The following is a 24,365-nucleotide window of genomic DNA, read 5'->3' as shown; positions in this document are numbered from 1 at the left end:
GACTAATACCTGGAACCCAAAAAGAGTTAAGGTAGACTTGGATACAAAGTTTTAAAGGCTTTCAGTGCATGTGTCTGATCATGGGTGAGATAAAGGTCTCTTCATATAATGTTGTTGAACAGACAGAAGCCCAGTAAACTGACAGGATACATGTCAAATATATGCATGTATGCATATATGCATTAATAAATATATTTTCTTGAAAAAGGAACACTCAGAAGATCTGGCGAAGAATAATTCTTCTTTAAAACTTTCTGAACACAATACATTTAAAAAGCATGAAAGCAACAGTTTTTTCTTTAAACAGTAGTAAAGTCCATCATATTGCACCTCTATTGTTCACTAATGAACATACTTTATCTTATTTTTATCTGTACAAAAAGCAGATGTCAACTACATTTCCTTCCTTTTTAGAAGTTAAGGTGCTTAGTAATTTCTCTGTTAGAAAAATGTTCATTTAGTAGGCAACAGTTCACTGGTATTACATTAAAATATACATTTCAACACAGTTTTCTGATTTATTTATAACAAATTTAAATAAAACATGTTTTATCTCTATTTGAATATAGATATGTTACAGACTTCCCCGAGTAGAGGTATGAATGCCACCTAAAAGCCCTAACATGAACAGTGATCAAACGAGAGTGAGGGATAGGACTGGTTCTCAGTAGGGGAAAACTGAAAAGGGGTCCGCTAACCTTCACCGGTCTTCAGGGGAATATACTGGTCGGCGTGGGTGGCGAGGGACGAGCCCAAGCGTCTTCTTATGAGTTTAATAGTTGTTTTGTTTGGTTGGAATAAGTCTTTAAAAAGTGCTGTTGGTTCTCCGAAGGTTTGTGGTCGTCTCTGGTTGAGTCCGGTCTTGATGAGTTGTAGAGATGTGTCATGATCAAAAGTTGCGGCTCTGAGAGCCGATGCTTTATAGTGAATCAGAGGAGCCGGCTCGCATCGAGAGAGCCGGCTCCCAGTTTTTGCCTTTCGCTGCTTAGCTCTCGCAGTGCTCAGCCCCAGCTCTGCTCACGACAGATCTAACCCTAACCCTAACCCTAATCCCAACCCTAAACTTAACCCTTACCCTTACCCTAACCTTAACCCTAACCCTAATCCCAACCCTAAACTTAACCCTTACCCTAACCTTAACCCTAACCCTAACCCTAACCCTACGGCTACAAAAGATCCTAAATTAAGAGCCGTTCAGGAGTCAATCCCAATTTCCACATGAGAACCAGTCAAACAAAAAAAAAAAAGAAAAGAAGAGGAGGCTTAAGGTATCCCTTTGTCCTAACAATACAGCTGTTGTGTTTCAGTGTTGTGGTGATCTTGGCAGACCCAGCATCGACAAGACATCATTCTTAGAACTCCGTTTCTTCCATTCTGTAGGGATTGTTACAATAAACACGTCATCACATTAACTTTCACTGAGTGTTCATTGAGTCTCTATTCTTATCTCAAATGTTAGCCAGGCAAAGCAACCATTTATACACTTAGGTGCAAGTCTAACTGTCTCAAACAGACAACTGACCTGAGAGTCTCCAGTTGATAGTGTGGACTCTTCAGGACCTCAGACAACAGCTTTACACCTGATTCCTGCAGGTTGTTTTTCCTCAGGTCCAGTTCCCGCAGATGGGATGGGTTGGATTTCAGAGCTGCTGCCAGAAAAGCACAGCCTTCATCCGTGATTTGACAGTGTATCAATCTGCAGAAATTAGAGGGTTGTTGTTACATTTAATACAAGATCACTATGCCATGTAAGCATACATACACTAAATTATGTTCCCCAAATGAATAGATGCATCATTGCAGGGCACTGAACAGTACCATCATGATGCACCCAAAAACAATAAACGCATTTCTAACCAACAAAAGAACTATTACACTAAATCATTCTTGCTCTCCAGAACATTTTATGAAAAATGTTGCTTATTCAGAGGAAAACCAAATTTCTCACCTCAGGGTCTCCAGTGTACAATGTGCATTCTCTAGGCCGGCTGACAGCATGTTTATCCCTGAATCTTGTACATCATTGTCACCTAGGTCAAGCTCTTTAAGACTGGAGTAGTTAGGCTTTAAAGCTGAGGCCAGAGAAGCACAGCAAATGTCTGACAACCAGCAGCCCCTCAATCTGAATAAAATATTAAAGCATGTCATTAGGGAGTATAGGGTTACAATGCTGTTTAAAACATTATAGGCTTATGTAATTGAAAAAAATAAATAAAATGAAAGCTGTGGTGAGTTTAAAGCATGAAGAATTAAAGAAATTTAACGAAAAAAAGAGAGCAGCCGTCCTCAACAAGAAACTAAAAAACACAGGTTCTTCACGACACTGTAGTCTAATTCAGATTAAAGCAGCTTTATATAAAATTATGGTCAGGACACCAAGAAATCCAAGCTCAAAAGATATCAAATAATGTGTTGTAATGCACTCAATAATCATGGTTTGATAGTGTTTTCCAGATAAATACGATACAGACTAAAGCACATTTGTATAAAGCCAGTTGTTGTTTAAGAAGTGACTGTGTCATGCTGTTTATATAGAATTCTGTTAAGTGTGAATAACAAAACAAAAACCTTTATACTGACATGTCCGAATTAATTTCACTGAATTATTAATTCAATTTTCGTATTAAAGTAAAATTGAAAACACAATGACTGACCTCAGAGCTTTCAGTCTACAATGAGGACTCTCCAGACCCACACATAGCAGTTTCACTCCTGAATCCTGCAGATCATTATTACTCAGCTCCAACTCTCTCAAACTGGAGGGGTTGGACATGAGAGCCGAGGCCAAAGACGTACAGCAGTCCTCTGTAAGCCCACATCGATCAATCCTGTAAATATAGCAGCGACATTACATTATTCATAAGGCTGGAATAAATGTTTATTTGTAAAGCACCTTTCATACAATTATATTGTAACACAAAGTGCTGTACATAAAAATAATTATAGGAGTAATACAATAGAATAAATCAATAATAAAAAAGAAGTTAGGAGATAGTGTCTACACTCACCTCAGATACGTCAGCTTACATTGAGGAGTCTGCAATGCTTCACACAACAGAATGACTCCTCCATCCTTAATCTTATTCTTACTCAGATCTACCTCTTTCATGTGTGAGGGGTTGGACTTCATAGCTGAGGCCAGATGTGCACAGCTGATTTCTGACAGTCTGCAGCAACTTAATCTAGACAAGAAGTAAGAAAGAGGCAGCATATTTGTGACAGCATTTCTGGTGATGGTTATTCTACTCATCATTGTATCCTATGCAATAAGGTTAGTTGGGCATCCCGTTCAGTGACAACATTAGGCATTGTTTAACTTCACATTATGGAGCCTTCACTGATATTTTACCATTGTATATTACTTCCATTATAAACTGGTCCCATAGTTGTTAAAAATATGGCATAACCATAGTAGTACCAGACAATGCTTTAAGTATGGACCATCATACAGAGCAAACAGAGTTGGATAGGTCACTAAATTCCACTCCAGGTGGGTCCCACAATCAATGCAACCCCTTAAACAAAACTACAGTTATGATACAAAACTCATCACTGCCTCAAAACTGACAAACTTGCACTTACTTTAGAGTTTCCAGTCGACAGTGTGGACTCTCCAGTCCAGCAGACAGAAGCTGGACCCCTGAATCCTTGAGGTAGTTGTTGTTACTCAAGTCTAGCTCTCTCAGACAAGAAGAGGTGGACTTAAGTGCTGATGCCAGAGAATCAGCACAACTTTCTGACAAACTGCAGCTCTTCAAGCTGAAAAATTGGATAGAGGAAATATTTCAAACAATAACTCAAACCAGGTCCTTTTTGTCACTATCTGTAGCTCATCACTGCTGTGCTTTTACAGACAGGCGCTTACAATTTGTTGTATATAGTGATCGACAACACGTCTCTATGTCTTCCTGTTGAAAATAAAGTTGAAGCCGAAACAACCTCTGTGAAATTTTCAATTTGGAAGACAGACTCTGCACAGTGATGATCGGCTGGTGGAGCTGAGGCATTTATGTCCCACCCCTTCTGCTAACCAAATCACATACTCATCTGACTGAAGAAACAGAGAAGACTGGCACAGTAACGTGTTCTTGTTTTCTCATTTAACCCATGTCCCATCTGTTAACATTGAGGGGGCATGTTTTATGACCTATACTGCAGCCGGTCAGTACAGGGAGCCCCAAATTAATTTCCCTTCACTTTTGGGGAGCTGCCATGTTGTCCATCTTCGTATATAGTCAGTGACATTAACTGAATATTAAATGCCATTTTATGTATTTGGATAGTTGTTATCATAATACAGTTGATTTGTCCCAATTCATGGGCTGCAGGTTTAATTTTAAGACCAAATGCATCACAGCCTTGTTTCAAAGGCTGTCCCATTTAAAGGCTCTTCAAAATGCAGCTGACATTTGTCCTACTGTCCTATGTGCATCCTTCATGGCCCAACATATCATGTGATTCTTTCAGCCCCAAACTCTCAAGCTGCAGAGTGATACACTGTTGAATAATAGTTTTTTGGTTTCAACTCAATAGCAAGCTGTATAAATGTTATAAAAAACAGATGCATTGAGTGTTGTGTTTAAGTTACGTGAGGCTAGCTTTGCCAGCGTAAGGGCCGGAACAGCTAGAATTTACTCTGTGCAGGCTGTGACGGCATGGTCCTTCAAAGGCTACAGCCCCTAAATTAGGACACAGCTGGTGATAAGCACAAGGACAACAAAGGGGAAAAGGAAGGGAATAATGAGACATTAAAGAGCTGTCTAAAAGTTATCTGACCTTAAAATCTCCAGTCTACAGTTTGGACTCTTTAGCCCAACAGACAACAGCTTCACTCCTGAATCGAGCAGATAGTCGTTTTCACTCAGATCCAGCTCTCGCAGATGAGAAGGGTTGGACGCAAGAGCTGAGGACAGAACTTCACAATGCCACTCTGAGAGTCCACTGCAAGCAAGTCTGCAAATAGTTTTTAAGTAAAGTTAGAATCAACTGGTGAAGTGCTGAAAATAGCTAGGTCTCTTACAGGTAAGGAAGCATTATAATAAAAGTAAACTTCAGTGTGTCATTATTAAGTTGCACATCTCTGTAGCACATTCTGAGATACAAAATGCCAGAGTTGTTCAGAGCTTTCAAGGCCTTTTTTCCATAAAAGTAAATATATGAAGGAAAGCATTGTACAAGAAGCTTGATATGTTGCCTTTTACAGAAATTGCAATAATGATAAAGTTACTTTAAACTACTGATATTAGCACCCTGACTCACCTAGCACATCTGCAGTTTCTAACAGCTGGGAGCAATCTCCGCCTTCCGTCACCTGATGAGTTATATTTCTTCAGGTCCAAAACATCAAGAACCTCATCTGACATCTGCAGCATGTAGGCAAGAGCAGAGCAATGTGTCTTTGTAAGTTTTTTCTCTGATCTGTTCCCTGACTGCAGGTACTCTTGAATATCCTGATGCACTGAGTGGTCATTCATCTCCATCAGACAGTGGAAGATGTTGATGCTTCTGTCAGGAGAGATATCATAAGCATTCATCTTCTTCAGGTTGTGTATCGCTTTCTGGATGCTCTCTGGATTGCTCGCTGTCCAGCCTACCAGACCTTTTAAGAGATGGTGGTTGGAGTCCAATAGCAGGCCATGAAGGAAGCGAACAAAGAGGTCCAGGTGGCCATTTTCACTGCTTAGAGATTTGTCAACAACTCTACTGAGAAAGGTATCCAGACCTGGCTCGTTGCCATTTCTATCCCAGTCTTCTCCCAAGAAAGTTGCCAGCACTTTTATATCCTTGTTCAGATAACAGTTGATCATGTAGACAGCAGCAAGAAACTCCTGAATACTTAAATGAACAAAGCAGTAAATCATTTTCTGAAAGAGTACACACTCTCTTTTGAAGATTTCTGTGCACAATCCAGAGAAAACTAAGGCTGCTCTGACATCAAGACCACATCGCTCCAAGTCCTCCTGATAGAACATCATATTCCCCATTTCCAGATTTTCAAATGCAAGTCTTCCCAACTTCAGCAGGACATCCTTATCAGTCTGCATCTGCTCCTGTTGGATGTCTTCTGTCTGCATCTGCTCTTGATGGAGGACTTTAGTCTGCATCTGCTCTTGTTGAATGATTTCATGCTCCTCGTTATACTTCTGTGTATTCCTCTTTGTCTGAACCAGCAGGAAATGTAAGTACATCTCAGTCAGAGTCTTGGGCAGCTCTTTTTGGTCTGTAGTCCACATGTGCTGCAGGACTGTGGCAGTGATCCAACAGAAAACTGGTATGTGACACATGATATATAGGCTCCTAGATGCCTTGATATGTGAGATCATTCTGCTGGACACAGATTCATCATTGAATCTCTTCCTGAAGTACTCCTCTTTCTGAGTGTCAGTAAATCCTCTTACCTCTGTCATCCTATCAATGTGGGAGGGAGGGATCTGATCAGCTGCGGCAGGTCTGGAAGTTATCCACAACAGAGCTGAAGGAAGAAGATTCCCCTTGATAAGGTTAGTCAAGAGCACATTGACTGACGACTGCTGGTTAACATCAGACACTATCTCATGGTTCTGGAAATCCAACAAAAGCCTGCTTTCATCCAAACCATCAAAGATGAACAAAACTTTGCAGAAAGCAAGCCTTTGTGCTGTGACCATGTGTAGTGCGGGATGGAAATCATGAAGCAGCCTCAAGAGACAGTACTGCTCATCTCTGATCAAGTTCAGCTCCCTGAAAGAAAGCAGAATCACAAGGCTGATGTCTTGATTCTCAAGACCCTCAGCCCAGTCAAGAGTGAACTTCTGCACTGAGAAGGTTTTGCCGATGCCGGCAATTCCGTTTGTCATAACTACTCTGATTGATCCCTTTTGGCCAGGTAAGACTTTAAAGATGTCATGGCATTTGATTGGAGTTTCATGCAGGGTCTCGTTTTTAGATATAGTCTCAAGTTGCCACACTTCATGTTGGACATTAACTCCTTCACACTGTCCTTCAGTGATGTACAGCTCAGTGTAGATCCTGTTCAGATGGGTGCGAGTTCCTGCTTCAGCATTGCCTTCTACTGCAAATTCACATCTTCGGCTGAGACTAATCTTATGAGTGTCTAAAACCTCCTGCAGACTACCAGTGCCTGAAAATATGCAAAAAAAAAGTTGTTTATATGTTTATGCAGTTTCTTTCCATCACAAGGTGAACCTATGCTAATGCTGGTTTATCACAGCCGAAACTGATGTTGATAATTAGAGAGCAGGTTGGCCAATGGTCGATATGTCACATCAATATCACATTGTTTTGTTCCCTTTTTTTGCATTTCCTAAAAAACAGCAATTACATACAAAATATGTAGCATTTTGTATTGTGTTGTACTGTGTACAATGACAATAAAGGCATTATATTCTGTAAAGTAAAATGTTGCCACAAGGGACCTCTTAAATTCCATTCTGCTGTAATTATTACAAATAAAATAAACAAGGTAAATATTGGTGTTAAAAAAGTAATTTACACTTCCAATATTTCATACACATTAGCTAGTGACAAGTTTTAGCATATTAAGAGAAGTCAATGATGATCAGGTTACTTAATAGAACCAAAAGTTTAAAAAAAAAAAAAGAAAAGACAATTACCTTCTTCAATTCTATTTCGACCAGGTGTTTGCAGTCTAGGATTCTTCCTGCATCTTTTTCCACAATCAGGACAAGGAGGATTTCCTGGTGAGTTGCATTCCTCCCAGTTTAAAGCAATACACTGCTTGCAGATGCAGTGTCCACAGCTGGTAGTTTGTGGATGTCTCAGGACCTCCTTACACAAACCACAACATGGCAGCTCATCCTTGATACATTCACCAGTCCTTTTCCTTTCTCTGTAATTATAAGGACATATCATAGTAACTCTGCCGTCATGTTCAACCCTAAAAAATTGTGCAGTTTCAACATGGTTTTTCCCTATTAATATATTTTCATCAGTACTAGTGCTTAGTCAAATTATAACAGAGTAAGAGGTGTATTCTCAGGATATCAACTGCAACCCTTATTAAAAAAAAGTGTGGACGCTATGTAAAATGTTGATTAAAAACAGATTTTGATGGTTTGCAGTCATTTTAACCCAATATTAAAATGAAAATAATGCAAAAACAACATGTCAAATGTTAAAACTGGAAAAAAAAAACTATTGTTGCATGAAAAAGAAATGCTTATTTCTTAAACTGAACCCAGCAACAGGTTTAGAAAAAGTTGGGACAGAGACAGTAAAACACTGAAAAAGTTGTGTAACGCTGAAAAAAAATACATAGTAACATCTCCCAATTAATTCAGTTAATTGGCAACAGGTACGAAAAGATGAGAGACTGTGTGAGCAAGTAGTCCAATAATTCAGAATAATTTACAACTCAGCAAAAATTTTAGAAGAATGTGGAGATTTAATTTATTTACAGTACATAATATCATGAAGAGATTTAGAGAACCTGGAGAAAGCTCAGTAAAAAAGAGACAACTAAAACTGAATGGCTGGGTTCTTTGGCCTTCAGGTGGCACTACATTAAAATCAGACATGACTGTCGGAAAAATCACTGCATGAGCTCAAAATCACTGCCAGAAACCACTATCTGTGACCACAGTGCAGAGAATACAAAATGCTGAGCAGCAGCAGTAGCAGTAGGTCACTGTGAACAACCTTATCTAGCCTCCTTTTTAAACTCCTACAATTTACGCTGTGTGAAAATAATTGGGATGCACTGAAGCTGTAAAAAGTTATAACTACATACAAAATGTTTACACCTAAGAGAGGTTTTTAAAATAATGATACCCTTGTTCCTCCTGATCTAAGTCTTACAGGAATAACAGCCGGCACTCTTTCCTTAATGTTTGTTTACTGCCTTATAATGTCAATACAAATCTGTTTTCTGTAATATGTGATTGGTTATTAGTCCCCCTAGAGAAAACAGGAAAAAATAGTTTTTTTCTGCTGTGGATAAACATCAAATAAAGTCTTACTTTGTTTGAAAAAGTCCAGGTTCATTATTGAAGGCAAGAGGAACATCTTTGGAGTGGTCACTCTTCAGGGACAGACAGGTGGACACTGGAGAGTCTGTTCTTCTTGGCCCGTCTTTTTCACCAAACCTTATCTTTGGACTAAATTTAAAATAATAAACACACAATGAAAACAATTAACTACAGAACCTGGGTAGATATAGAAGGAACATTCAGATTACACTCTTTAACTGTGTTTTTTTATTTAAAAATTATTTAAACATTTGAGCTTTGAAGGATTTACCACCAGGGCAAAATCTTTTGATCTGTGACCATGCCTACATGTATACATGTATGCAGAAGGACAGGTTTAATAGATATGTTTGAGATGAGTCTTTGCTGATATATTTTGACCATTTATTCTTATCTGATCTAGTTTCCAAAGAAAGAAGAGGAAAGAGAAAGATGTTTTTGTTTAAAGCTTTCAATTGAAATGCTGTACAAGGGCCCCTTTGTGTAGATACAAATTGAAACCTGTTAGTCAATCAAACTAACTTAATTAAATAAGGCAGTTGCTTGTGTTTTTTGTGCTTTAATCATTCATGTTTGTTTTTTTGAATCTCAAAAAACACAAAAAATTTGCCTCTACCAATATCAATGCATCAACAACCTAAGATCATTTTTGTACTTCTTATTTTCGTTGAGTAAATATGCATGATAGCATAGTGATTGTAGAGAAAAAAATAATAATTTCCTCAGCTGGCCTCACTCACTGAATTGTTAAATGACTCTTTCAACCTGGACTCTCGCACCAAAGATATAAGTTCAGCAGTCCAGTAACCATTACAGCCAAAGCTAACTGACATGTCAAATTTAAAAGACACTAATTTTAAGTATGTCATGTTGAATTAGAAAAGTGTTTGTCATGGGACATATTTATTTTTTGAAAGAAAGATGAATGAAAGAAAAAGTTTGAAAGCTAGTTATATCTGTACAAGCTAATGTTTTGACCCAGCAGAGTCCCTCACCACTGACTGTTGTGTGTAAGTGCCAAGGCTGAATAAGGACAGCACTTACCTTAAGTCAGATGGTCCCAGTTCATTACTGAAGGCGAGAGGAACATCTTTAGAGTGGTCACTCTTCAGTGATGGACAGGTGGGCGGTGAAGACTCAGATCTGGCTTCCTCATTCTCCCCACTAACGCTCATTTTTGGTCTAGGAGGACAATAGAAATAAAAACAAAGTAGCAGTGGCAGCAACAGTCACCTGATAAATTCTAATACAGTCATTATTTTCATACATTGTTAGTTAAGCTATATATATATATATTGAAATTATTTATTTGGAATAACCCCTTGAGATGTGTCATCTCGTTTTCGAGGGGGTCCTACAGTACAAATATATAATACACACGCAGGTCATTGGCTTTACAACAGTGAGTTAGAGCAGAGTAGTCTGGTTTGACAAGGTGCATTCCGGGAATGCTTAAATAGAGCAAAATATAACTGGGAATTTTTAACTGTGTGTAGGTATGTACAGAATAATAATAGAAAGTAGCTGTTTAGATGTAACGTGGAGACCGCTAGGCTGAAGATCCACCAAAATGGTATGGGGGCAGCTTTGGTTGCTTGGCAAGTAGTTATATTGGTGGAGCAAAATCATTATTACAAACACAAGAAGGCCCAAATATATAATTTGTGCTTAGAACTTTCTACCGCTATGTTGTATAACTGGTTGAAAAGCAATTTCACAATTGAGGTCGAACAAGTGCTGACAACATGTCCAGTCATTCTCTTTGGAACTGTGCCTTGCTTGTGACCTCGTGGCCATGACAGTTACAGCTAATTTTCTCTACAGCAAGAGTTCCCAAAGTGTGGGTCGGAAACCCCCGGGGGGGTTGCGAGACAAAAATGGGGGAATTGTGAGATGTCTTCCAGAATGTTTTTATTTTTAAAGTTATCTAAAAAAATAGTACATTTTACCCATTATAGTAAAAATATCACCAAAAATAGTTGCTGAACTTGAAATAAAACCCTGAAAATAGAACATGTACTGAGTTTTCTGCCTTTCTTTTTGCCAGATGATTCCTAAGTTTAGGGTTTGTGAACATCAGTAGCAGTAGGTTAATTCATAAAGGCACAGGAAACACAGCCACATGCTCTTGTAGGTAGGCTTATTTTCTGCAGTCCACCTAAATGAAGCCACATTAAAGCATTTTGAAGGACAGGGGGGGTTGCCAGTCTTTGGCATCTATATTTTGGGGGTCACGGGCTGAAAAGTTTGGGAACCCCAGCATAAGGCTACTCCCTCTTGTGGGATATTGCTTAAGCACTGAGAGGCACAGAAAACAGGAACCGGTGCTCTACAGCATGAGGCTACTCCCTCTTTTGGAATATTGCGTGTAAATCCTGAGTGGCACAGAAAACAGTAACCTATTGGAAGTATTTAAAAAACAGAACTAGAAACAGGGAATAAGATTAAAGTACGCCATAAAAGGTGTCCTAATATGATTAAATGAAAGGTTCAATCTTTCAAATTAGTCAACAAGTCCCATTTACATTCATGGCAAGCCAACATTAGGTCAACGTTATAGTAAAGTTAATTCAACCCATACAACCCATCTCTCTCTTTATATACAGCCTTATGTGGTCTGTGGTCTCAGAAAGGTAATTAGACCATGCCGTTTCATTGCCTTCAAAGATACATCCACACCTTTAACCAACCACCGCCCATTCACTTACCAGTCATTCGACACGTGAGTAGACCGATCCTTACTTCAAACCAGGCTACTTATTTGCTTTGCCAGCTTGGACGTATGTGCCTCCCGTTATCCTCATTCTTTATTCAGAGAAAGAAACAGCCAAATGAAATGAAACGCTGCCTGGTAGAAGTCATACAGTTGTATTTCCGCGTTCTGCGCCTTTGCCTGTCCCTGTCTTCAAGATGTTACGGTAAGTGGTAAGCCCGGTAAGCCCCATCCTTTCCCACACTTTCATAATAAAAAGCCTACAGCAAAATCAAGAGATCAAATGATAAGTACATTGTTGCCCACACGTGCTTCCAAACTGTTACAAAGTAAATAGTTAAATCGAATGTCAGCAAATAAAAAACATAAGGTGAATAAATCATAACCTTGATGCAGGGATTACTTCAGCTCAGCTTCAGATGCATAATATTCCATTATGTCCTTCATGTACCAGGTCATGCATGCATATCTGTTAAATCAGCATAATTATTTGTTTAACTGTAAATAGCCCTATAAACCCCTGAAAATGTGTCCACATGAAGTAGCCTATAGTTCATCATTTTAATGCCAAATGTAGTGTTCATCTCGACAACAATGGAGGTTAAAGTAAAGCTGTGCTTTCTAGCATGCAAGATGTAAAGCTTACATGCAAAACTGTTCCATTCATGAATATTTTCTTGGTGGACTAAAGACCAACCTGTTGTTAATGTAGCCTATCTATATTACATTTAACTTAGGCTACATTTATTTATTTTATTTATTTATTTATTTATTTAATTATTCAAGAGTAAAGGTGTTCATATACAGGTAGTAGAAGACAGTAACACATGTAAATTAAGTGAAGACAGATTAAGTAAGATAAACATATCATACAAACAGAAGATAGGACAACAATACAATATATATATATATATATATATATATATATATATATATATATATATATATATATATATATATAAGTAAATACACTTATGACAACAACAATTACTTATAAAGTAAATACACTCATAACAAAAAAAACTTATACAAAAATATGTAAATGTTTGTTACTATGAGTCTCAGGGAAAAAGGTGTTATAATAGTTCAGGAATTTAATAATAATAATAATAATAAATAATAATACATTTTATTTATGTAGTGCTTTTCACAGAACTCAAAGACACTTCACAAATAGCACACAACAAGAGACACAATAAAATAAATTAGAAACATAGTGGATATAAAAACATTAACAGTTAAAAGGAGATTTGATGCATTTTTTGGTCATTGACTAAAATATTTTTTTTAATAAGGGACATGAATTCTAGAAGGAAAATTGAAAACTTCGGAAGTGACTTTGAGAATTTCTGTTTGTGAATGAAAAACTTGGCATACAGTTTAATGAGGTTTATGATATAACTTAATTTAGGCTGCACGGTCGAATTGACTAACTTTTCTATGACGCACTTGCTTCACTCCTCGGACTACCGTAAAGATGAGAATACGCCAACTTGACAAGGCAAAGACACTTTCGCTTCCCTCCACCTCCAGCTGTTTTAGCTTCCTGGATTTTACAAGAGTACCCTACTGCAGGCAAGATGGCGCCGCCACAACATCCACACCGGAAGTCCATACCGGAAGTCCATACCGGAAGTTACAAAGCTAAAAATGTTGCAATAACACCCACACCGGAAGTCCATACCGAAAGTTACAAAAATAAAAGCCTTGAAAAACAGGAACGTGAACGCAAAATAAAAGCCTTCAAAAACACGTAGGTTTACGCGTAATTCTATGAACTTTTTTGCACTTACATTTTAATCGTATCAGTATTATTGACTAGTTGATTGACTCCAAAAGTGTATAGGCTGTTGAGAATTTACTGTTTTGAGAAGTTACTTAGAAGCCTGCACGAATCACTAAGTTATAGTGTTAATGTCTCAGCCATGCACAGCCTTTTGTTCCGAGTGTGTGTTGAAATACTTAAAGCTGATTATGATGCTGCCGTGATGACATCTGCATATGCCTCTCTTGTTTTGTCTGGGTCATATGCTATTTTATGTTGTGTTAGCCTGACTGTACCTCAGTACAGTTTGCTGTAGTGTTTGTTCCAAATTACCTTGCATGCTGTCTGCCTATGTGATCACATGTATAGATTAATGAATGAATGAAATACAGATCCAGAGTAGATCCACAGTCACGAGAGAAGAGCAGAATGTTATCTATGGTGCAGGGGCGAGTGGAGGAGGAAAATGTAGAGGTGTGTGGTGACTGTTTCTTTTTTAACATAATTTGTAACACGTTACAATGACACAGTGACAGGGGTGTTCATTAACCACAAGAACAAACGGAGGGAATGGTTTCTCCTTCTATTTTGAGACATTAGATGGGCGTAAACACTCTGAGCTTGTCAAACAGTTTTATTCAGATTGAATGCTTGATGCATGTACACCAATGTCTTAACAAGATCACTTTATTTGGCGTCCATGAAAACATTGAAGTTTGAACCTTCAATTAGAATGACTAGAAAAACTGCAAATGTATACATAGCTACTGTTTCTTTCCATCCAACCCATACTTGAAATGTAGAATTATACTTTATTTTATGTTCTTTTAATGTTATATGTATGATGTCTTAACCCTTTTGTATTGATAATGTACTTGAAAAAGAACAATGCACTTTTGCTATTACAAACTCCAAATCAACATAAAATATTAGGACTAAAATATTTCAACTTGAGGCACCACTGTCAGCCACTGATGATAGATGTACAGTACACATTTCTGGGGAGCCTCTGTTGTTTCTGTGGTGAATATAGATCTCTGTGTACAGCTTGAGTGTATTTTCCCTCTTACTTACAGTCTTTTCCTTCTCATCCCCTCCCCCCACACACACTAACACTCTACATTATTCTGTTCTTCATACACAGCGGGATCTCTCTCACTCACTCTCTCTATCACAATTAGCTTTCTGCTAATTGATTTAGCAGCGACAGACTAATGCAATCAATACGCTACACGAAGAAGAAACTTCCAGTTCGAAGCATCCGGCATTGGGTAGAGAGGGGGTTAAAGAATCACTTCCGGTATGGACTTCCGGTATGGACTTCCGGTGTGGATGTTGTGGCGGCGCCATCTTGCCTGCAGTAGGGTGCCTCTCGGATTTTATTCTTGTGCTGGGTTCCCAACACAGGGCAAAATTTGCCTATATTACATACAAACAAGCAGAGCCGTGGGAAGTAGCTTTAAGTTGGGGGTGCTGTAGTAAGAGGTGCAATTTTTTTTTTCTTTTTGCATTTAGGTTACTTATGCAACTGATAGGCTATAGCGCACATACATTTTATTTTTATTTATCTGGTTTGAATACAAGCTTTCAAGAGAACTTTTTCATAAATTGCAACTTCCATACCCCGTTGTACAGCAAAGAGCAAACAAGCCAAACCTGGTAAAACAGGCCCAAAAGACAGTAAAGCGCATTGAACAGAACTTATCCAAATACGTTTAGTTCTTAAGCAGGCACACACACAGGGCCCATGCATCGGGTTATTTTAAAATGAATAATTATTTAAAATTGTTATAATTATTTCTGAAATCTTCCTCAGGCATTACATTTTCAGAAAATAATACAATAAAAAAATGATTTATTGTGTTAATTAATTGTATTTGTTTCAACTTATTTATGTATTCAGAAAAAAATGTGTGATGCCTTTTCCAACAATGGGTGCTGCAGCACCCTCAGCACCCCTACTTCCCACGGCCATGCAAACAAGTCGTTTTGGATTAAATGGTCGTGGATATAGTATTTGATGTCATGCGGACTTTACATCAGGCTATTAGGCAAAAAATAATGTGATGAATAAACAAAAATAAATAAAAAATAGTGCAAACGTAATAAAACTGATACAGATATTGCAGACGTAACGTTCTTCGACGGGATTTTTTTCTAGAAAATATAACGAAACAAAAGTAAGCAGGTCTATTCTCAATGTGCAAGAAAACTGTCATACAATTAAATATCATCAAACTTCAGATGGTGCATTATGGGGCGCCGTTTGCAAAGTTGTTCACACCGAAAATAACAGCAACATTTCTCCACATTTAGCTCTAAAACATGAACGTGAATTTTTAAAAGGCACTTTTTTTTATATCACATTTAGAGAAATATTTGTGATATTCTTCACATTTAATTTTGTTGTGAAAAATATATTAAGTTAAAATAATTGTTAAATCCAATGCTAAATCTAAATCTAAACGTTAAATATAAATATTAAATATAAATATAAATGTTAAATATAAATATAAATTTTAAAAAATAAATATAAATGTTAAATATAAATATAAATGTTAAATATAAATATAAATGCTAAATATAAATATAAATGTTAAATATAAATATAAATGTTAAATATAAATATAAATGCTAAATATAAATGTTAAATGTTGCTCTGCGATCCTAAATATTTAGCTGATATATTTAGATTTAACATTTAAGATTTAGATTTAGATTTAGAATTTAGATTTAGATTTAACATTTAGATTTAGATTTAACATTAAGATTTAGATTTAACATTTAGATTTAGATTTAACATTTAGATTTATATTTAATATTTAGATTTAGATTTAATATTTAGATTTAACATTTATAATTAACATTTTTATTTATATTTAATATTTAGATTTAGATTTAGCATTTGGATTTAACAATTATTTTAACTTAATATATTTTTCACAATAAAATTAAATGTGAAGAAGATCACAAATATTTCTCTAAATGTGATAAAAAAAAATAAAAAAAGTAAAAATTTGACTTTAAAATTCACTCTAAATTTTTATGACGTTTTGGTTCTAAATGTGGAGAAATGTTGCCGTTATTTTCGGTGTGCACAACTTTACAAACGGCGCCCCATAGTGCATATCCTAGAAATATGCTTAAAAGGTGTTGCTGGTTGAAACTTGTATTTGACTGTGTAGCTCATGAAAGAAACATAATTTTGTGAAGATAATCATAATTTTCTTTATGATCTCAAATGCAACTAAGCTGTGAAATAAAACCAATTTAAAAGTTGAATAAATCTATCTCTTTATTTTGGAGCATAAAATTCGAATACTCTTAAGTACCTCATAATTGTCTTGTTAGTTACAGTAGTGGAGTTTGACTTTCAACACTGCAAACGCTAATCCTTCATTCATATTCAGTAAGGTGAATTCTAACTAAGTGAAACTCTCCCATTCACCTCTTTCTGTAATAATGCCTAGTAACCACTAGAGGGGTCCCTACATTAACATGTGCAAAACAACTGTATGTTGTAGACCTGTAACTGATGGTTTTGTGATACAATATAAACATACCAGTGCACCTAATAATAATAATAATAATAATAATAATAATAATAATAATAATAATAGAAATACATTTTATTTTAAAGCGCCTTTCTTGACACTCAAGGTCACTTTACAGAAAGATTTAAAACACAGTAAATAAAACAACACGATAAAATAAATAAAAAACAACAAGCAGAGTAACACCAAAAGTTGATTGAATATTTTTAGAATACAGAGTGAGGATTTGTATTTTCATACACAAGTATTTTCAATATTTCATCTTTGACTCTATAACAGAACTTGCTCCACAATTCATACAAATGAATCATTACAATCTGAATTTTTATAATTTTTCATCATCAGCTTTAAAGAATTGTTTAACATTATTTCTAAACAACACAACTTTATACCAACAACATGCTTTAAATTCCATCTATGACATCTAAAAAAAGAGAAGCATTGATTAAAATCAACATGATCCTGAGACTCGAAAAACATTGACTTTTTGTATGACTGATTGATGAAAACATGGGATGAACCTTTGTTGTTCGACCAGGAAGGTGATCTCACAGGATGTAAGCAGAAACACACACCCTGATGTACTGTGGGCACACAGACACACACACACACAGATACACACACTTTCCCATATCCTGTGGCATGGTGGTAGCCACTCACACTGTGCAGCAGCAGGACCAAGGCCAACAGCCTGCTAGTATTTTTATAATCCTCATCCTCCCTGACCTGTTGCTCCCCTCCTGGCGCCAGTGGTCTCAGCCCCCCCTCCCAACTCTGCCATGCCTCAAACTTACACAGACACACACACACACACATGCAAACACACATGCTCCTGTACACCCTGCAGCCCCTCCACAGATAATTGAGACCAGCTGTTGCAAGGTGCCTCTTCCCTCGACCCTGCACCCCTCCCAAACCCTGCTGCTGCTGCACTTGCCTTTCTGACAGAAAGCAATAGAAGTCCCCCCCTTCGTTTTTCTCTCCTTATTCACCCCATACCTCTTCCTCTCACATGCCTCTGTGCATTTGCCACTTCCCATCAGGTGTGTTCTTTGACCAGTAGGTGTTTTTTTAATTCATTTATTTTCCATTTGCTATTAAGCTTACACAATTAGTGAAATGAATCCAATTTATTCAGCTACCTTCTTGCCACTATAGTCAATATCAACTGCCCAAAATACTGATTACAGATCAAAATCAAATGCAATAACTCAGAATGTATCAATACAAGCAAGCAGTTTGTAACATTTGATGTATTATAGACAAATATCAATTCCTTGTATATGTACTCCAAATAGATACTACATTAAGTCATATGAGTCTGTTTTTGAGGACCCCCCTTTGTGTTTCCCCTACTTTTTTCCCCTTTCAGAATTTTTTTCCTCTGGAGGACATGAGACATGAACCAGTCAGGGGTGTCTATGAGTTACCATGCTGTAGCTGGAATTTGAAAAGTTTAGCAGAGGAATGGAGGAGGGAGAAGGAGTAGGGTTGGGACAGGCATGTCAGACTCTTTTCCAGCTGGTGTGGAGGGGTCAAACTGTGTGTGTGTGTGTGTGTGTGTGTGTGTGTGTGTGTGTGTGTGTGTGTGTGTGTGTGGTGTGTGTGTGTGTGTGTGTGTGTGTGTGTGTGTGTGTGTGTGTCATGGCCTCTCTTTAGGGGGGAGACGCTGTGGCTCCAGACCCCCATGGAAGGATTGCTGGGTGAGTCTGCAGTGATCCTGCCACTTTGATGCCCCTGACCCGTCCCCCCCCACGAGGAGGTTAATGAGCCTCAGTGAGCTCTGTAGGCTGGCTGGTATTCTGTTTGTGTGTGTGTGTGTGTGTGTGTGTGTGTGTGTGTGTGTGTGTGTGTGTGTGTGTGTGTGTGTGTTTGGTGTGTGTTGTTAGATATGAGTTGGAGGCATTAAGAAGAGTGCAAGGAACCCCCAAATCCCCAAAATTCTTTCATGTTTTTTATTTTACAGTGGTTTATTTATTGGTCAGATCAAATGACCCGTTTGTGGAGAAGGACTTTAATAAAAACATTACAGCCACACCTCCATGTGCATCCATTCCTGTATAACATATGAAGGTTAATAAAATGGAACATAACCTTTGGAGAAACTCAAAGAAATTAAAAACACATAGTTTCAAACTGCATCCCATAAGGTCAGCTTGGTCAGTTGAATTTGGATGTGAACACCCATCACTATAAGCAGTAAAGAAAATTTTAACTTTCACATTTTCCAGACGAGATTCAAATTTTAACAAAAATGACACAAGTTACTTTTCAAATTATGTTTTTGATTTGTTTGAAAATATGTTTTAAGTCTGCAAAGTGTCTAACTAACATTATATTATATCACTAATAGTATGATGAGACATTAAAGCCTCTGGTGTACCTCACCATCACTAGAAATTTCACAGCAACAGCCTGAGCTCTTCATTTACATATAACACCTCTTGTGCTTCTACAGCACAGTTTCTCAATGTGAAACAAAATCACACACTAGGACACACACATTAGCTTTTGGGGGATTTCAGTGTTAAAAAACGAAGTTGGAGATGGCTGAGTCGTGTTACAGTGCTGCTGTGCAACCTCACCAATGATTATTGTAGAATGACCCTGTCTGACTTTTGTTGCCATCTCTACTCATATCTAACACCAAATAACTGACCAAGAACCACTACACATAGCTGAACATGCAGCGAGGCATGCATGTGTTGTTCTGGGAGGGGCAGTGCAAGTCTTGGCCCGCGAAGAGGAAGGCATCACAGTCCAAAACAGGTGCTCAGACTCCCTTTTTTTCTCTCATTTCTTTTCATCTTTCACTCCCTTTCTGTCTTTCATCTTTCACACCTATTGAGGTGTGAGGACCCATGCTGGTTTAGCCATGGTGATAACTTAACTAGCATACTTAATCTCCCTTACTAACCCAATCTGCCATCATTCCCTGCTTACCCTTGATGTAGGGTGTTACTTTGGGGTTGATTATTTGTTTGTTTTAGCACTATTGCAAAGGTTAAACGAAAGGGGGAAGGGGCAGGGAGGTAGGAGAAGCAAATGGGAAACCTGATCATTACTTACATCTAAAAAAAAAAAAAAGAGGAAAATAAACAATATAGCGGTGACCTCTCACAATGGTAACTAGCAGAACAATTCCAGAAAATGTGAGTAATGACCTGTAACGCAGTTATTGTTGAAGACAAGGACAACCAAGCATGGCTCACCTGGAAATTTAACATAGCATCCTGTGATGTCTCAGATTTTCAGAAAATGTCATTATACATTTCTTAAATTTCCTTCAAAGTTGCAAAAATGTTCTGAAAAGTTAATTTCCATTGAAAGTCCCTGAAAATTCCCACAAGTACCACATTAAATTGACCTTTAATGCTCTGAAAGTGAGAACATGAGGTGCACATTTATAACATGAGCACACTTTGTGAATTTACAGTCATTGGACTTTCAATGCAATTAAGTGCACTTCTTTTTGACCCTGGAACTCAAAAACTTGTCATTCAATTAAATTAAATTCAAAACCTTTATTTATTCTCGAAAAGACATTAAGGTTTCCCTCATTTCTAATGTCGTTGAGATCACAGGCACATTAGAAACAACAAACAAACACACACAATCATTCACAAAACAATAGATTCATTATAACAGATACAGTTTGAGACACAGTGGTCATATGTCATCAGTGCCATCTGGTCTGCGCTGAATACCTAATATATATATATATATATATATATATATATATATATATATATAAGGTTTGAAATGCAATAGATTATGTGTGAAAAAGGCAAAAAGAAGCTTTCATTGATTTGATTCTGCTCTGACTGCTGACTCTGAGGCCAGCAGGTGGTCTCTGCCCCCTGGTGGAGCACCTTGCAGGGCTGTCACTAAGCCCACTGCCAACCTGTCTGTTGTCACCTTGACAGGGATCAAGGTTTACCCAGCTGTTTGGGATTACCATGGGTGGTTGGGGAAAGTTTCCTTTAACCACCTGTGGTAGAGTATGAACTTCTGAGATATGTCCAGATAAACTGTTGATTAAATTACCTGTTTTATTTTGACTTGTTTGTGAAGAACCATGTCAATTGGATTTGGAAAATAATGGTTAAACTGTGTGTTTATGTAATGTTATTACAAATAATAATTACAATAACTTTATTTACACTATCAGTTAAAAGTTTGGAAACGCCTTCTCATTGGAGGGTTTATATTTATTTTAATTATTCGAAACACTGTAGATTAATACTGAAGAAATCAAAACTATGAAAGAACATATATGGAATTATTTAATGAACAAAAAAGTGTTAAACAAAGCAGAATATGTTTTATATTTTAGATTCTGTAAAGTCGCCCCCTTTTTCCTTCATGACAGCTTTGCACACTCTTGGTATTCTCTCAGTCTGAGAATAATATGAAATATATGTGGTGTATTTATTACTCCAACTGGCTGTAGTGGTTAAAGTACAGACACCATGGCCTCTAAGCATTTATTCAGACCACTTTGATTCTCTTTGAATGAAGCTATGGAAGCAAAATATATTGTAAGATTCTTATATTATATTGAAAGAAAAGTCATTATTATGTTTACAAGTAGCGTTTAAATAAAGAGGAGGACATCTCATCTATAAAGTATTCCCTTACCATCCAGGGAATATTTACAATGATGTGTTACCATCTGAGAATTAATTGCATGACCATGGTAATACTGTGAGATAATCAACCTCATCTGTACTTTATTTGTTTAACAGATTACCTGGCTCTAATGAAATCTGACTATGAATCCTCATGGATTAATGACACTCGAGTTTAACTCATTTGTGCACATCTGGAAAGGCTCTAATTGAAGACTCTAGTGTGTGTGTGTGTGTGTGTGTGTGTGTGTGTGTGTGTGTGTGTGTGTGTGTGTGTGTGTGTGTGTGTGTGTGTGTGTGTGTGTGTGTGTGTGTGTGTGTGTGTGTGTGTGTTTGTTTGGCTGTCATGTGGAAATCCTCTCAGTATTCACCACAGGAGGCTGTTTTCTTTTACTCTCCTCAAAATAAGCTCTCAGGTAATGACTTCAGTGTGTTGCCTGTGTTTTTATTTTTTTAAGTGTGACACTAAAATCAGCTTCAGTCAACCCAGAAGTGACAGAGAGAAACATCCATTTATGACATCCAGACACTGCTCTGTTTTTTGTAAATGGTGCATGTGTGTGTGTGTGTGTGTGTGTGTGTGTGTGTGTGTGTGTGTGTGTGTGTGTGTGTGTGTGTGTGTGTGTGTTTGTGTGTGTGTGTGTGTGTGTGTGTGTGTGTGTGTGTGTGTGTGTGTGTGTGTGTGTGTCTGTGTGTGTGTGTGTGTGTGTGTGTATGCGTGTGCGGGTGCATGTGTGTGTGTGTGTTTGTGCATTGTTGGGCACATGTGCGTGCATGCATGCCACCCTGTGCTCCTCTCATCTGGTCCCCGGGCCCTCTAGCTGGTAATCTGAGCATAGAGATTAGAAAGAAAAACAGCAGAGAAGAATGTCTTTGGTTGAGCCAGCGAGGAATTTATAATGGCCTTCAGGCTTCTTTGACCTCTCCCTCCCTTTCTCTCTCCATCTCTCCCTCACCCTCTTTATCTCTCACCCTGCACCCTCACATCACTGGAAAGAAGTCGAACAAGACAAACCCGTTTTCAAATAAATTTGGTGAAATGTAAACCTACGCAAGAGTGTTAAAGTTATGATTATCATAGGTTCCAGGTTTTGATGTAACAGAGTTAACATTTTTTTGTTCATAGCAAATGTGATTTGACTTTTTTGTGGTTTTATTCTTCTTTACACCACCTATCCAACAATCTTCCATAGCGGATAAGGAGTTACTTATGTGAATAATTGAAAGATTAAAATCCTAATCCAACCATCATGCTACAAAAAACATATGTAAACTATATTTAATTCTTGAGAAGACAAAAATAACTCTGATTTATTTATGAATATGTCCTGTAGAGACTGTTGGCATTACATTTTAAATGCTCTTTCTTTTAACTACTTTAGAATTCCCTTAATTAGATTTTTTATGATTTCAAAAAAACTTAAATTTGGGTATTTTTAACTTTAAAAAGCGGATATGGTAAAACTCAAATGGTTTTTAACCCTCCTGTTATGTTGCGGGTCAATTTGACCCATTTTAAAGTTAAAAAAATCTAAAGAAAAATGTTAAAATTATTTTTTCGGTAAGAAACTTATTCTGCTTGGCTTAATTAGTGCAATCAACATATAGAATAATTAATCAAATAACTTAATAAAAACAAATAATAGAATAAAATGCAAAATAAAATTAACAAAAATCTAAGTCATGTAAAACTGTAATTATATTTAGGCCTTTCCAATGTACATTAAAAAAAGTTTTAACATAAACTTTCATAAAAAACAAGTGAGTTATCCTCATTGAACTATGATCTGTGGGAATTTAAGAACACCATTGCACTAAATATTGATTTAAATGGTTAGTAATTGGGTTAATGATTAATGTTAAATGTTTATTTGGATTTTTTTGGTTTCTGACACTTTTTAATCATTAAACATGCCCCGGGTTCAAATTGACCCAGGAACATTATTCCTGTCCCTAAAAAACAAACATAACAGGAGGGTTAAAATGATGTAATTATGTACGTGCCTACTGAAGTGTTACAGATATATTTTGAGATATGATTCAATGTGTCAGATCTTTTCAAATATCTAATCCTTTCAGAAATCTGTACACATCAGGCAAAAAGAAAGTGTTGCAATTGTAGAGGGAAGATATGTTTTGTTACATCCCCATCTGTTTTCACAGAGGAAGTGATCTGAGGAGGCTCGGTCACAGCTTGCAGCGATGTCACCATGTGGGCAGTGATGACACCATGTTGCAGGACAGAGACAGACACAGAGAGAAAGAGGCAGACACTTGGATTGAGTTCTAGTTTCAGGGGGACAGCTGTGTGGATACTCAAGACAAACCAGCTACCAGACCACCTGATCTGATTCTCAATCGCTCCGTCACAGCCCAGCAACCTGCCTTCCTCCCTCACAAACCCCAGCAAGTGTGTGTGTGTGTGTGTGTTACAGGGAGAGAGGAGGGGTACACAGGTCTCTGCACAGATGAAGGGGACAGGTGTTAGGGACAGGAGGTGCCGTGTGGCCCAGAGGCGTGGTCAAGTGGTGACACACCTGTCCCTACTTGCACAAGAGGGTCTGGTTACACACACACACACACATGGAGTCACACAAGCATGCACATTAGCTTGACCATGTGTTCTGACATGCAGTGAAATACCCTTGTGCAATGTGAATCTGCTCTGCATGACAAATCACATCCTTCTCTTGTTCTACCAAAGAAACGTGATCA

At 37.4% G+C, this 24,365-nt stretch overlaps 1 protein-coding gene across 1 annotated transcript; it reads right to left on the bottom strand.

Annotated features, from left to right (window-relative positions):
• Positions 1-1,143: 1,143 nt before the first annotated feature.
• On the bottom strand, positions 1,144-11,898 carry LOC117821554 (NACHT, LRR and PYD domains-containing protein 3-like). Its single transcript, XM_034695928.1, has 12 exons — positions 11,696-11,898; positions 10,032-10,169; positions 8,979-9,116; positions 7,614-7,849; positions 5,260-7,120; positions 4,777-4,953; positions 3,583-3,759; positions 3,009-3,182; positions 2,655-2,828; positions 1,949-2,122; positions 1,523-1,696; positions 1,144-1,374 (listed from the first exon to the last, which is right to left on the bottom strand). Exons 2-12 carry the CDS (start codon positions 10,160-10,162, stop codon positions 1,353-1,355), a joined length of 3,438 nt encoding a protein of 1,145 aa, XP_034551819.1. The 5' UTR covers positions 10,163-10,169; positions 11,696-11,898; the 3' UTR covers positions 1,144-1,352.
• Between the last annotated feature and the right edge of the window lie 12,467 nt (positions 11,899-24,365).

The sequence above is a fragment of the Notolabrus celidotus genome, chromosome 11, assembly GCF_009762535.1.
Source record: "Notolabrus celidotus isolate fNotCel1 chromosome 11, fNotCel1.pri, whole genome shotgun sequence".
Taxonomy (NCBI): domain Eukaryota; kingdom Metazoa; phylum Chordata; class Actinopteri; order Labriformes; family Labridae; genus Notolabrus; species Notolabrus celidotus.
This window is presented reverse-complemented; position numbering and strand designations above follow the sequence as displayed.